At 36.4% G+C, this 16,436-nt stretch overlaps 2 protein-coding genes across 2 annotated transcripts; both read left to right on the top strand.

Annotated features, from left to right (window-relative positions):
• The first annotated feature begins 1,251 nt into the window (after nucleotides 1-1,251).
• On the top strand, nucleotides 1,252-2,267 carry LOC122310073 (zinc finger BED domain-containing protein RICESLEEPER 1-like). Its single transcript, XM_043123958.1, has 2 exons — nucleotides 1,252-2,130; nucleotides 2,229-2,267. Exons 1-2 carry the CDS (start codon nucleotides 1,252-1,254, stop codon nucleotides 2,265-2,267), a joined length of 918 nt encoding a protein of 305 aa, XP_042979892.1.
• A 5,612-nt stretch (nucleotides 2,268-7,879) lies between these two features.
• Nucleotides 7,880-9,378, top strand: LOC122311702 (protein EXORDIUM-like 5). Its single transcript, XM_043126339.1, has one exon. It carries the CDS (start codon nucleotides 8,008-8,010, stop codon nucleotides 9,097-9,099), a length of 1,092 nt encoding a protein of 363 aa, XP_042982273.1. The 5' UTR covers nucleotides 7,880-8,007; the 3' UTR covers nucleotides 9,100-9,378.
• Nucleotides 9,379-16,436: the final 7,058 nt, after the last annotated feature.

Below are 16,436 nucleotides of genomic sequence, written 5' to 3'. Positions count from 1 at the left end.
TGCCACTACTTGTCTAAAATTTTTTGTTTAGACATGTCTGAACAAGTACCAACTATTGAATGCTCATCTGCAAGTCCACTGGTAGAGATTGAAGTTGATGGTATTACTGGTAGAGAAGAATTTAATGCTATAGAGTGTGATAGTAATGATGGAAATAATGAAGTTGATGGTATTATTGGTGGAGAAGAAAACCCAAGTGCCCCTATAGATCCCCAAAAATATGTATACCAAAGGAAGCCTAGGAAGAAAACTTATGCAGTTTGGAAAGATTTTAAAATAGTGGAGAAGAATAATGTCAAGAAAGTTAAGTGTAACTTTTGCAAAGATCTCTTGTCCATTTCTTCATCAGGTTCTACAACTCACTTTCATAGGCACTTTATTAGTTGTCTTCCACACATAGCTGCTTCTAAGAGGCAAAATGTTTTGACTATTGACATGAAGGGTTCTGAATGTGTGAATGTTGTAAAAAATTTCTCGTATGATATGAAAAATGTAAGAGAACTAGCTTCTCACATGATACTTTATCACGAGTATCCTTTTTCCATGATGGAACATGTGGTGTTTAATAAATTTATGAGAGCTAATACTCCTTATTGGTAAAAAATACGTCGTACTACAGCTAGAAATGATTGTCAATCCACTTATGAGATTGAGAAAAAGAAGTTGAAGACAATATTGAGAGGTGTGAATAAAGTCAGTATAACAACCGACATGTGGACTTCAGGTCAAAAGATCTCATATATGGTTATTACCTGTCATTTTGTTAATCCTGATTGGCATTTACAAAAAGAGTCTTAAATTTTTGTAATATCCCACCACCACACAACGGGGTTCTTATTGCTGATGCTCTTCAAAAGTGTTTCACTGATTGGGGAATTGAGAACAAAGTATCTACAATAATAGTGGACAATGCTAGATATAATGATGTAGCTTTAAGGGTTCTCAAAAATGTTTTCAGTTTGAAAAAGAAGTTATCTATCGGAGGGCAGCTTTTTCATGTGCGTTGTTGCGCACATATAACAAATTTATTGGTCAAAGATGGACTAAGTGAGATTGGTGAAATTGTCGACTGTGTTCGAGAAGGGGTGAAGTACTTGGTTGCATCAGAAGCTCGTATCAAGCAGTTTAGTGATATTGTAAAACAATTGCAATTACCAAACAAGAAACTTTTTTTGGATGTTCCTACCAGATGGAATAGCACTTATCTAATGCTAGCTGCAGCCTTAGAGTTTAGGGAAGTCTTTCCGAGATATGGAGATAGAGATCAAGGCTTTTAATAATGTTCCAAGTTTTGAGGATTGGACCAAAGTGGAAAATGTCTGTCAAATTTTGGCAGTTTTTAATGAGGTTACAAACATTATCTCAATAACTGAGTATCCAACTGCTAACTTATTCCTTCCTGAGGTATGGAGAATAAAAGAGGTGTTGAACAAGAAGTCTCTTGACCTAAATGATTACATACGAGCAATGGTTGTGAAGATGAATACAAAATTTGATAAATATTGGGGGGAATATAATTTGCTTATGGCAGTGGCTGCTGTTTTGGATCCAAGGTTCAAGATGATGCTAGTTCAATTCTGTTTTCCAGTAATTTATTCAGAACCCGAAGCCACTAAAAACATAGACACCATCTTGAGAATCTTATATGAGCTGTATGATGAGTATGCTGAAGATTATAATTTAGCTAATGTGGAGTCGAGTGGACATGAAAATGCTCGAGACATAGGTTCTTCTTGTAGTGGCTCTATCAATTTTGTGGGGAAGAATGTGATGAGTGGCAAGTCTATATTTGAATCATTCGTTAGAATGAATGATACCATTCATCCAGTAAAATCTGATTTGGATGTTTATTTAGAGGAATATGTTTATATTTGTAGTGAGGATTCAGATTTACATTTTGACGCCTTGGAGTGGTGGAAGGTTAATGATCTAAAATACCGCATTTTATCTAAGATGGCACGTGATATTTTGTCAATTCCAATTACTACAGTGGCTTCAGAATCTACATTTAGTGCTGGTGGTAGAGTAATTGATCCTTATCGCGCATCAATGTCTGTTGAACCAGTAGAAATGTTATTATATGGAGCTGACTGGGTTCGGGTATTTCATGGTTTGAAAAAATCATCGAATGTAAGTATAATTTTATTTAATGATTTTTTATTGCCATCTATAACTTGTCTTAACTTATTGAGAACTTGTCTTAACTAATTTTTTCTTTTATTTTCTAGAGAGAAGAACCAACTTATGAGGAGATTTTACTGCCTTGATGGGAATCAAGTGACAAGCTGTATATTTTTGCCTTTTTGGTATAATGCTATTTATTTTTGAATTGTTATTTCGTTATATCATGTTTCTAATTATATCGTGTGTGTTTTGCATTATAAGTTGATGGTGATTGACATTTGGCTAGTTTTTAATCTCTTTTTCTTTTTGTGAATAAATTTACTAGAAATACTACAAGGAACAATGATAGAACATGTTATTTAAGACAAAAGTTGTAATTATTTTTGTGGATCAAACTTATTGACTCATTGGAGGTTGGAGGCTTGAAGCTGTCCAACTAGACAAGGTTGGAACTTTGGGATTTTTTGGAAGCTTGGATCTAGGTGAATCATTAATTGAATATCTGACTTACTTGAATTGCAGCTCTAGTTTTTTGTAAAAGTATAATTGTATTGAATGGAGAAATATGGATAATTATAAGAAGGTATTTTGTAGTGTTCTTTTTGTACTTGGTGATCAAAGAAATGGAATTTATTATTTGATAGAGATTTGTAAACAAAGGTAAGTGGGCTTGTTTTTTGATATTTCGTCCAATTTTTAGTCAGATTTCTGAATGTGTGCCATGGAGGCTTTGATATTGTTCTATCAATCTACTAATTTATTTGTAATAATTTTTTGTTTATTATTATTTGTCAAGCTCTAAAGCTACTAAGAACTAAGTCATTGAATTGTGTTATATTTGTAATGGGCATTATTTGTAAGTTTGTAAGCTTTTGAAGCTACTTAGTTTATTCTTTTAGTAAATTTGCTGGAAATTGTAACTGTAATTAGTGATTTATCATTTGAAATTATAATTTATTATTTTTGTAAGTTTGCTAGATTTTGTAATTGTAATTAGTGATCTACCATTTGAAATTGTAATTTATTGTGATACGATATCTTATATGTTGGAATTATTATTTTACCTATTTGTAAGTTTTAATTATATTGTGGTAAGTGATGAATCATTGATTTATGTCTAATAACCATTAAGAACTCAATTTAATATATATTATCATAATTCTAGTTAAAGTTGATTAAGAGAAATAATCTCATTTCTATTTCAGCCAACAAAAATAAAAAACAAAAAATTGTGGGTCTGATTTAAATTGAGCTCGAGTCCAGCTACTCGAGCTCGTATCAACTCGAGTATTTTTTGTACTCGAGTTCGAGTCGGGTTCGATCAGAATTTACATTAGACGAGTCGAGCTCGATTAGAAATTCTCAATCTTTTTCGAGCTCGAGTCGAGTTCGAGTAGATATATATGCTAAACGAGCTCTTGACCCCCTGTTCGAATTCGACTCGATTCGGTTCGTTTGCAACCCTATACACGTATAAAGGTTATACACTTTTTTTTACTGATACAAGAGTTGATAGTGAGTAGGTTATCAGAAAACACTCATTAATTAGTGAAATAAGAATAATGCAGCGCAAACTATATTTTTTTCAAGATTAAGACTCAATGCTTAGAGAAGAGATAATGAAAGTTTTGAATGAATGTTGTATGCTCTTGGTGTTGTTAATGTGAAACTCTCAAATGATTTATTTATAGGCATATGAGACTTCATATTCAAATTTAAAAAGATTCACATGTCAAAGACAATATCATTCATTTTTTCAAAAAATTCAAATAAAATGTTTTTCTTTTTCAATTGTCAAAGACAATATCATTTATTTTTCAAAAACTTCAAACCTAATTTTTCACTTTTTGTATATGAGAAAAGGAGCACACTTTGCTTTTCAAATATTTCAAACCTAATCTTTTTACTTTTTGCATATGACAAAAGGAGCACACTTTACTTTTCAAAATTTTCAAACCTAATCTTTTTACTTTTTGCATATGACAAAAGAAGCACACTTTACTTTTCAAATTTTTCAAACAAAAACATCTACCTTTTGCATAAGTAAAAAAAAACATCAATCACTTTTAAAAATATTCAAATAAAACATTCACATGTGAAAGATGAAAATCAATCATTTTTAATATTTTCAAAATTCAAACCTTTAATCATGTAATGCACATATGAAAGATGACAATCAATCATCTTTCATAATTTTCAAAATATTCATGCACGTGTTAAAAATGTATTTTAATGTTTTATGATGAAATATTAATTTTAAGTCTTAATCCTAATTTTGAATTTTTAAAAGATTTACAATATTATTATATGACTTTAATGTGAACTTATTTCCTTCTTGCTCATACTTTGTTCGTTGATGTACTTGACTCCATTGTGTAGATAACTTAAGTTTGAGACTGTTTTATTATTTGAATTCATTTATTATCATCAAAATACATATATAAATATATAATTATACGAAACTTAAAACATTGGGTTCAACACGCTAGAAATGAAATTATAATAGAAATTGAGATCAAACAAATAAAAGATAATTAAAAAATAAAAGAGAAAAACTTTGAAAATTATATTTTCATTATTCATAATGAATAAAATACAAAATATGAGTTCGTATCATTTATAAAGAAATCATATAAAAAACGAGGGGAGATGAATACCTTGCCATTCCTTCATACAACATACGAACAAAACAAAGCTCTTGGTTTTTCTTCTTCCTCTGTCGTATCGGCCTCTGCTCCAAACAATATCCACTTTCCGCAGAATCATCAAGTGTTTGTCGTGAATAATGAGGTGTACGTGAAAGAAAGTAACAAAACAAAGAAGAAGCCAGAGAGACAGCTCACCAGCTCCTATCCTAATCATCAATTTAATTTGGTTTGTAATGGCACCGGTGGTAATAATAATACGAAATTTTTTTCTTTAATGTACACAATTTATGTGTATTAATATTAATATTTTTATATTTAAAATTTAAATTATTATTATTTTTAATAAAATTTATTTTATAATCAATCGCATTAAATAAATATATATATTGACACGTAAAATCACTTATAATTAAATTTTTTTAATAATACGGTCCAGCCAGCAAGCATGTCCATTTCAATACGCTAACCTGCAATGCTGGCATCGCATAAAGTCCAAGTTGGCTTGGCTTGGCTTTTCTGATCTCTGTATGGCCACCAAAGTTCTGGGAAAAAGCTGGGACATATATCCCGATGTCGATGGAAAATAGCCCATGGGTCGACTCTTTCTATTCATCCTCGTAACTTTACCACCAATTTCTCTATCAATCTAAAGAACAGTGCCTTGCCTTTGGACCATACACTTAGTCCCATAAATGTGGAGACAAAAATATTCGATAAATGATATTTATAATTATAAGTATTTATATAATTATTTAAAAAATAAATAAATATGAAATTAAAAAAAAAATAAAATTAATTTTATAATAATAAATATATAAATTTTAAAATAATTACACAATACTTACTAGGCCTGTGCAGGAAACCGAGCAACCCGATCCGTCTGTGAACACCAACCCAACCCAATCCGAGAAAAACGGTTTTGGCTAGTGGTCGGTTTCGACCCGTACAACTCGCTCAACCCGACTGCTAACACTAACGCGTTTCCGCTTTGCTTCACGGTTTTATTTCCTTTCTCTTTGTTTTCTTTCTGGATCTCAAACTTTCTATTGTTGGTGGTGAATACAGAATGGTCGACGATGGGCTTAGGAAGAGGAGGTGTTAGTGCACACGAATTTCTCCCGAGAGATCATTTCAGAGCTGGGTCTTGACTCGGTCCATGGACGACACCCACGGAGATAGCCACACTAGATACAGCGTTGCAGACCCAACAATGCCTAGACGGAGATAGCCACGCGAGACGCAGTGTCGCAGGCCCCAGTTCTGGTGTCATCGGCACTGGTGTCTTCATCCTTATCGGGTACGAGGCCAAGGATTCGGCATGTGATTCGGCATCGACCTGTCGTGTGATTCGGCATCGGTGTGTCATTGCCGCCGGTGATCTGGCATCGGCCTGTCATCTCCGGCGTCTCCACTATGCTATCTATTTTTAGCTACACCAAGTTCGCAGTGGAGATCTCCATCGTCCGTGAGTTTTGTGCCCATTCCAATACTAAATTGGGTTGATCCGACTCTAGTCGGATCTGATCATGTTTTGGTGCTCCGTGATTCGGGTCGGATCAGATCAGATCGGATCCAAAATTAACCTGGGTTGGTCGGGTTGCATTACTTACCTATTTTATAATTATAAATAGAAAAATCTCCATCTCCCCCATAATCATCAGATTTCCTCCAGCTTTTAAGCCGTGGTAGAAAGTTAGAACGGTTGGAGGGGTAATTATTAAAGGAAAAACAAAAGTGGCTAGAGATAATTTGCATTAGATATTTTGGTGTTTGGAGCGTTTGATATCTTTTATTGGTAGATGCTGGTCAAGGACTCAGTCACTCAAGTGTGCCTTCTACAGCACCAGTGCAGCGCCCCCACAAGTTAGTTCTAAGTCAATCACATCCTCGAAAATGGCGGGTGATTAGCCATGGTTTTTCTCAGAAATGTATCTTTCGGGTACAGTTTGAAAATAATATTACGCGTCTGGAAATTATTTACAAGTCTTCATCGAATTTCCGCTTGTCAAACCTATAAATATTGGTGGAAAACGACGGCAAATGAAATGATACGGTACTACAGACTGAACAAATGCATGCAAGCGTAGGCACTAGGCAGGCATTCTTTCTCTTCTTCTTCTTTTTTGGGCATTGGATTTCTTAAATTAAAGATAAATAAATACAATATTAAAAGTTTATGTTTGTCTTAAAATGTACAATGACAGCAGTAAATATTAAAAAAATGACCACCTCCCCTTTTTTCAAGAAAAATTGTATAAGATATGCATAGTATATGCTATATTTTAATTGGGTGAAAAGAATCTTTATTGAGTTTTGTTTCATACAAGCAGAGTCACGTACTAATCTGTATATCAATACTGATTTATTCATACTTAAAATTAAAATTAATACTATTTTCAATAAAATCTATTTTTTGACCAATCACATCACATTGATGCACAGATTAATGTTTAATTGTGCTTGTAATTATATTTTTCCATCTTTATTTTCCTCTCACATGGACTGTTGCATAGTCTATATACAACCTCCCTCATTTCAAAAAAAAAATTATACAACCTCCTAAACTACTTACTATCGATTAGAGAACTAAACAAATCATGGAAGTACTAACTAATCATATACAATTGAGCCGAAGGTGTAGCACGAGAATGGCTCCTGACAAGTCAAAGGTCTTTTCTATTTTTTTAATTTTTTTATTCCTATCTTTAATATTTAAAAAAAAATTCATAACATTATTAAAAAAATATTTACTTAAAAAATATTATCATCCATCCATCCTTGATAGGATTAGCTTTTCTCTATACTATTAGCTGAATTCATAAAAGAAAGTGTCAATTCCAACAACATTAGAGCTAGATTGTTTTCATAATTCATCTGATCTGATTTTAATATTATAATTTTTTTAATTTTTATATAAAATATAATAAATAATTTAATTTTTTAAATAAAGATTATATTAAAAAATTATAATTTAATAATATTTGCTTCACTTCTCAAACAAAGCAGGACAAACAAAAAGAGTGATTGAAATCATCAAAGGCGAAGGGGTAGAAAAAGCGAAAAAGAGGTGCCCACGCACCTTGCAGCTGTCTCCAGCCTATTGCCCTCCCAACCCCACTGTTTCTTTCGATTCCCCATCACTCCCGATTTACACGCTCCCTTTTCCTCCTCGATCTCTTTATATAATACCCTCCTTCTGCTCACTCTCCTTCGCATTCAAACACCTTTGCAGAAGATGTCGCCATTATCATCACCTCATCATGTTTTCTCTGTCTCTGCTCTTCTGTTCGTTTTTCTCTTTCACCTCTTCACCACCACTACCTATGCGGCAGCTTCTTCTTCTTCCTCTCCTTCTCCTTCTTCACAGACCTTAAAAATGGACGCAGAGTACATGATCAACCCGAAAGTCCCACCGAAAGCGCTATCGTCCTCGAAGAAATTCGAGGGCTCCTCCAACCTCGTCAATCTCCGCTACCACATGGGTCCCGTCCTCTCCTCCTCCCCCATTAACATATACCTCATCTGGTACGGCCTCTGGTCGCCTTCCCACAAGCTCCTCATCAAAGACTTCATCCTCTCTCTGTCTCCCTCCGCCAAAGCCCCGTCACCCTCGGTCTCAGACTGGTGGCGTACCCTCTCGCTATATACTGATCAGACCGGCGCCAATGTCTCTCGCACCGTCCTCATCGCCGGCGAGTACTCCGACTACAAATACTCTCACGGCAACCAACTCACCCGGCTCAGCATCCAGCAAGTCATCGCCACCGCCGTAAAGTCCGCGCCTTTCCCCGTGGACCACCGCAACGGCGTCTACCTAGTCCTCAGCGCCCAAGACGTCGTCGTACAGGACTTCTGCCGCGCCGTCTGCGGCTTCCACTACTTCACATTCCCATCCATGGTCGGCTACACGCTCCCCTACGCCTGGGTCGGCAACTCAGCCAAGCAGTGCCCCGAGGTGTGCGCTTACCCCTTCGCTTTACCGGCTTACATGGCCGGAGGCGGGCCCGGAGCTCTGCGACCACCGAACAAGGACGTCGGCGTGGACGGCATGATCAGCGTGATCGGTCACGAACTGGCCGAGCTATCATCAAACCCGTTGGTGAACGCGTGGTACGCCGGAGAAGACCCCACTGCGCCAACAGAGATCGGAGACTTGTGCGAAGGGTTGTACGGCACGGGAGGTGGTGGTGGGTATATTGGACAGGTGATGAGGGATAGGGAAGGCAGGACTTATAATATGAATGGGAGAAATGGGAGGAAGTTTCTGGTACAGTGGATCTGGAGTCCCATTTTGAAGGCCTGTGCTGGTCCTAATGCTTTGGATTAAGCTCTTCTTTTGCTGCTTTCCCCCCTTTCATTTTAAGGAATTGTGAAGTTAGATTGGAATTATACAGGTTTGGGGTGATGGAAGTTGGGTGAGCTATGCTTTAGCTTATCTTATTATTTTCTAAAAAAAAAATATGAGAAAAATTACATAAACAGGAGGAGGATGGTGATGGTTGGGGTTTATTTTTCATTTTTAGATTTCAGATTATATAGTAGTACATATCATGTTAATCATTAGCATTTTTCATTTGGAAAACTTAATAGAATTCATATTGATAAATCTGGGTATGATTTTTACCTTCTTCCTATTCTCGTGTTTTGGTTCAAAGATTGGTATATTAATTAGTTTGGATTGGAATCAGATTAGATTGTGGGTGTTTGGGTTTGCTGCTCAAGTCATTCAAGCATTTCATTGCTTGAACTCGAGGTTAATCGAAACTTGAGATCAGAATCATATGCCAAGTCCAAGACAGTCAAGAAGAAGATAAATGTAATTTAAGTCATGTAAAATGCTACTTGGGCAGATCATGAAACTGGAGATATCAAAACTTTGTGCACCCTTCGTTCGTCTGCAAATGCAGTTTAAACCCAAAACTTAAAATATTAATTGAATGTACATACGTCCAACATGTAGCTTTATTTAATTGATGTTTCAAGTCTCAGATACTTTTGATGTGAAACGTGGCCTGTAATATGCTACTACTTGATCATTATAATATAACTAAAAACATTAATGCAAGATTAAGTCAAATAAAGCAAAAAGTTTGGACTCAAAAGTTTGTATCTCCAATAATCATGAGAGGTATGATATATATTTCTGTTTTTTTCTTAGTTGGTATGTTTCCTTTCTTCCTTTTTCTTTTGACAAGATTTTTGTTTTGGCATTTCACTTTTATAGATTTTGAAGGAAATAAGTCAAGTGGGTGGTGGACTGTAGCTTGAGAGGAGACCACCTCCCCAAACTCTAATTGAACATTTGCGACTCACAGCTAAGATTGGGACCCACCAATGCATACATAAATAAGATTAATTATCATGACTTATTGAGATATTTCAGACCATGCCATAGACTTGTAGGAATGGCCCCCCCACCCCCGCCCCGCAGACAATACGGGTTTTGGTTGGTTTTGGTTTTACAGCTGGTTTCAATTATATCAGAAATGGTACAAAGTGGTTTGCTTGCTAGCATCCAAACGATCAGTGACCCAATTCTTTGGTCGTCTCTGTTTGTGCAGGTGATAAACCAATCTGTTTGGGTCAAACTTTGTGGTTTCTGTTTTTAGTTTTGTCGAATCTTTTTCAAAATGCTTAGGCTGAAAGTTAGATGAATTATAAGATAAGATTGTAACAATATAAGTACTGCAATATTAAGGATCTTAGAACTTAAAAAATAAAGATAGACGTTGATAGATCACAACATTTATCATTGTTCGAATGATCATAAAAAATGATGTAATCAGTGCTAGCCCATTTACGTTTCTATATCTCTCATGCATACTCTAAATTTCTATGATTCATTTTGTTAAGGACTAAATTGATTGGGTTCAACACTTTGAAAACCTATCACTAATAATAAGAAAAGAGATAAAGTCAAGAAATAAGACAGGAAGAGATAAGTCAATGAAGAGATAAAATAAAAGAAATTAGTTTAAACTCTTAAAATAAAAATGTTTCACAATATAAGTGAACTTTGTCACTCCAAAGAAATAAACATCTATATAAAGAGGAGATCCCCACAAAGCTGACATGCTCTCCCCAAGGACTCTCGTCAAGCTGATGACTTCTTTATGCCTAGATTAAATTTTTTCATTGTATTGAACGATATGTGAGGTAATGAGAAATTATAAAATTATCAATTATAATGAATTTTGCTCTAAACAACTTGTAAATCATGTAGGCTTTATGTCGAATCACATAAATCTTTGTATCTTTTTTTATTTATTTTTATTTACTTATTTATTATTATTTTATAAATGAACATGAAGAGTACAGTATCAACATCTGAATTAGCATTGTGGGTCGAAAATTCTTTCCTCCATTATGCAAATTTAGGCATTAACACGTTTACTATATTTTTTCCGTTCTCCCATATATCTAACTAGACCTACAGGCCGATTCATTACGTGTCTATAATAATATCTATCTTTTCTTCTCAGAGTTTAGAATCATATATATTGCGGAATGCTACAAATGTGAATTTGATTCTTATTGTCTGATAACAATATCATAAAATGTCCCGTTCTTTAGCGACGAGAATGATGATTATTATGCTACCTAGCGCTGTTGGTTTCAAGATTGTTTCCATAATTCGTGACACATGCTGCATGCAGTACTACCTGAATATAAAGCCAATCCCAGAAGAAAATAAATAAAAAGACAATCTGTAGCATTCGAAAATCTTATAATGTCCAGGCATGTGTTTGTTTAGTGATCGATTGATGCAAATCAAGAGTTATTTCCGATCGATCAGTATCGGAATATTATACATATGCGTGCTAAGGAAAACACTAATAATAGAACGTACAAATTATAAGAAGCTAGAGATGGAATTTGGAAGAAAATATCTTGTGGCTGATCCATGTATGAGTCATTGGTCCAGGCAACACGTGGCCCACTGGTGCAACCGACCATTAACCAAAACAGTCCAAATCCGTGAGTTGTAGAGCCACATGCAATATTATTCAAATGAAGAGGTTGCCCAAGACAATCAATCTACAGCCAGATATATATATATATATATATATACACGATGTAGATCATCATGATAATGCATCTCATGTGTGTATGCATGTTTTCATGCAGCTTTACTTGTCAATAAATAAATTTTACATTATTTGTGAATAAAATCTTTAACATATTTGTAAAATTAGAATAAATATTTGTGTTCGAGAGGTCGGTTTATGAGATAAAATAAGTTTATAAATTTTTTCATGATATTAGAGTCTATCACAAGATGAATAATGGTTCACACTATTTATTTTTTGATATTAATTAAAAAAAATACTAACCTATATGAGAGAGGATGTTAATAAATAAATCGGTACTAATTTTATGAGATGAGTTAATTACATAAATTAATTTGACCGTCGATGATCTCCTGTAGACTCCAGATATATAATTAGCTAGCAATTAAACACGTACACATGCAATCTCCGATGTCATATACATGATGCATTGACTGTTTGACTGATTAATACGGATGATATGCATGCTAGGTAGCTAATCCACGACAAAAATTCTATATCAGATGATGATCAGTACTGTCGACTCATCAAGCTGGCCGCTTGAAATAGGTAAGACTGCATGCGAGAGCGTGCGTGTGCGAGTGCATATGGCATTTTAATTAGAACATTTTTGTATATATAAAAAAAATATAATTTTTGCAATATATAACCTTTTTTTTTTTTGCTGATTCCATGCATGGATAATCATGATCATTAGTTGTGCCAACTTGGAGTATTGATCCACATCATGAATGATCATTGACGTGGTACTCTAAAAGATATTGAATGATAAGTAGTTGGGAAATCAATTGATGTACCGGCTGCAGGCTCGTGCATGTCTTTAATGTTTGTTGTCTTCATATGAGTCGGGGTCCCAAACGTACTTAAGCGCGATAGCGATCATGATTTTGGTACGTACTACTACTACTACTGCTGCATTAATATTAATAGAGACGACGACTACTACTACCACATCGAGATGATCGAATGGACATGAATTATATCTATATGAAGGTAATTAATAAATGTAAATAAAACAGAAAAATGTTGTCGGATTTTAAATCATTTTTATTTATTTATTTAGTCAACCACGTTTTATATATATATATATATATATATATATATATGTAAGAAATGATATTTACAGTCGTGGTTGTACAAGTAGCGTGCAGTCGTTTTAAAAAAAATGAATTAATATAAGATTAATAGAGCAAGTAGTGACTCAGCACCAAATGAATATTTGGCAACAAATTCACAACAAACAGAGGACGTGCTGGAATAGTGTGGAATAATCTAGAAACTTCCCTTGTAACCGAATTCCTTATTTTTTGTCTGAATATAGACTAAATGAAGTCTATAAATAGTGCACTGTGTTGGTATTGCTGTATTAAGAAAAAGACAATTCATGAAATACATTCTTTAGTCTGAATTCCTCTCAGTGGCATTTTATCAAATAGATAAAATGCAAATCTGTTTTTACTTTGTTATGGTATCAGTCAGCTGTTAGGACCCCCGTCCGTCTCTTTCGTTCCTCATGGCTCTTCAAGTTCTCCCAAAACCCAATCCCAATATCACCTCTTCCGCCGCTCATACCATCACAGTCAAACTTACATCTACAAATTATTTACTATGGCAAGCACAAGTCATTCCATTCCTCAAAGGCAATCAGCTCTATGCCTTTGTGGATGGATCGTGCCCCAAGCCTCCTCCCATTATTGATGATGCTCCTAACCCCAACTATGAGAAATGGGTTCTTCAGGATCAATTATTAATTTCTGCACTTACCTCCACACTATCTGATAGTGTTCTTGCACAGGTCTTAGGTCGCTCCACTTCTCATGAAGTATGGACGACGCTTCATGGCCTCTTTTCTGCCCAAACTCATGCTCATCTTATGCAAACCCATCTCCAGTTGGCTACACTCAAAAAGGGAAATGAATCTATCATTGAGTATTTTAATAAAGCCACGACACTCTCTTCATCCCTCACTGCTGCTGGTTTTCCGATCTCCTCTACTGAGTTCATGTGTATATTCTGGCTGGCCTTGGATCTGATTATGAATCCTTGGTCACATCCATCTCAACCAGACCCGACCCACTCACCACAAATCAAATCTTCAGCTACCTACTTAATCACGAATCGCGCCTCACTCACCAAACAAAGTCTCTGCTCTCTAACAGTCCACTAGCTGCGCACTCCACCTCTGTTCGCCCATCCATTTTTCCATCTCCACCAAACCGAAGCCGTGGTCGTGGCTTTCGGCGTGGACGGGGTGGAAATCGCCCACCTTCCTCCTCTAACTTTTTCTACTCTCAATCTTCAAATCGCCCTATGTGTCAAGTTTGCCATAAGATAGGATACACGGCAATGGATTGTCACCATCGTTTTAATCATTCCTATCAATCCTCGCCTCCTTAGTCCTTCTCAGCAAATAATACGACTTATTCATCCTTGCCCAACAATCCGAACAGTTGGTTCCCTGATACTGTGGCCACCAATCATTTCACTTCTGATCTTTCCAACTTAAGTTTGGATTCATCTCCGTATCAAGGCACTGATCAAGTTTGCATTGGTGATGGCTCGTCCCTCCCCATACAGCACTCTGGCAATGGCATTCTCCCCACCCCACATGGCAACTTTCTTCTTCGTCATTTGCTTCACGTTCCTTCCATTTCTCGCAATTTATTATCCGTCCATCAATTTTGTTCAGATAATAATGTTTTCTTTGAATTTAACTCTACTGGTTTTCTTGTGAAGGATGTTCGCACTCAGGCGGTCCTCCTCTGTGGTCCCGTTAAAGAAGGCTTATATGTGCTTCCCGATGATGTTCCAGCTATGTCTATTCTATCCAAACAAGCTCTCATTGGTGAACGCACCTCCTCTCAAATTTGGCACTCCCGACTAGGTCATCCTTCCCCGCGTATTACAGCTTTCACTATTCGGCATTTTCAACTTCCAGTCACCACCAAAAATAACGTGTCTCCATGTTCAGCATATCTTCAAGCCAAATCTCATGCACTCCCACATCCACCTTCCTCAACTCGATCCACTCAGCCTTTTCAACTTTTATTTTTAGATGTTTGGGGACTAGCGCCTGTGCTCTCCTCTAGTGGTTTTCGCTTTTATTTGTCTATTGTTGATGATTTTAGTAAACATATTTGGTTTTTCCCTCTTCGTGTCAAATCTGATGTTATTCCTATATTTCTTGCTTTTATCAAATATGTCTCCAACACCTTTTCATCTAAAATTATTGAAATTCAAACTGATTGGAGAGGTGAGTTTCGTCCTCTTCCAAAAATACTTCAAAATTTTGGAATTTCTCATCGCATCACATGTCCATATTTTCATTCTCAAAATGGCAGTGTTGAATGGCGTCATCGTCATATTGTAGAAACCGGTCTGTCTTTACTAGCTCAGTCTTCGGTTCCCATTAAATATTGGGTTGATGCTTTTCAAACTGCTGTTTTCCTAATTAATCGCATGCCTACTCCCATTTTACAACACAAATCCCCTTTCCAAACTCTTTTTCATAAAGATCTTGATTATTCCTTTTTACGTATTTTTGGCTCCGCTTGTTGGCCTAATCTACGTCCTTTTAATAATCATAAAATGGATATGCGTTCTAAACTCTGTGTTTTTCTTGGCTATACAGCTGACCACAAAGGGTATAATTGTCTTCATCCTCCCACTGGTCGAATTTACATCTCACGGGATGTTTATTTTGATGAAAATTCATTTCCGTTTGCTACCGGCGCAGGTCCTCCCTTGTCTACCTCTTCTTATACATCAACAACAATACTCCCTGGACCCCCCTCAAACCCACGGCCCACCAGCCCAACTTCAGTCTCACTAGCTCATACCTCCCACGACCCAGACTTCTCTCTCGGCCCAACCTCACAGAATCCCCAATCCTCTTCAGCTCAACCCGATACCTCTCTTCTACCTCCAGCGCCGTTCGACCCTCACTCAAACCCTAATATTTCTTCTCCAGTTCCAATGCCGACAGCACCATTTTTGAACCTTAATTCCTCCTCTAATCCCAGTCCAAATTCGAGTCCCACCACTCTCATATCTTAGCCTCATGTTTCTTCTCACAATCCGGCTCCCCATTTCAGCTCATACGCGCCGTCCACCTCAAATTCCCACCCTATGATCACTCGAGCAAAAGTCAATACTCACTGTCCCTTGCTACGCTCCGACGGTACCATACCGTGGCCCTCTTCCAAACCTTCCTCTCATCTTACTGAATCTACACCCATTCCTGAAGAACCCCACACATACACCGAAGCCTCCAAATTTGCTGACTGGCGTGCTGCCATGGCCAGCGAATTTGAGGCTCTCCTACACAATCACACATGGATCCTTGTTCCATCTCATCACTCTCAAAATGTGCTTGGTTCAAAATGGGTGCTCAAGACTAAGCGTCATGCTGATGGCACTCTAGAGCGACGTAAAGCTCGTCTAGTTGCTAAAGGGTTTCATCAGTAGGCTGGTCTTGATTACTCTGAGACCTTTAGCCCTGTTGTCAAACCTGTAACCATCAGGTTGCTGCTCTCCATTGCTGTTTCTCATCACTGGCCGTTGCATCAACTGGATGTTCAGAACGCATTTTTAC

Source organism: Carya illinoinensis, chromosome 5 (assembly GCF_018687715.1).
Source record: "Carya illinoinensis cultivar Pawnee chromosome 5, C.illinoinensisPawnee_v1, whole genome shotgun sequence".
NCBI classification, from domain to species: domain Eukaryota; kingdom Viridiplantae; phylum Streptophyta; class Magnoliopsida; order Fagales; family Juglandaceae; genus Carya; species Carya illinoinensis.
The sequence above is the reverse complement of the archived record's forward strand: the minus strand, read 5'-3'. Positions and strand labels throughout refer to the sequence as shown.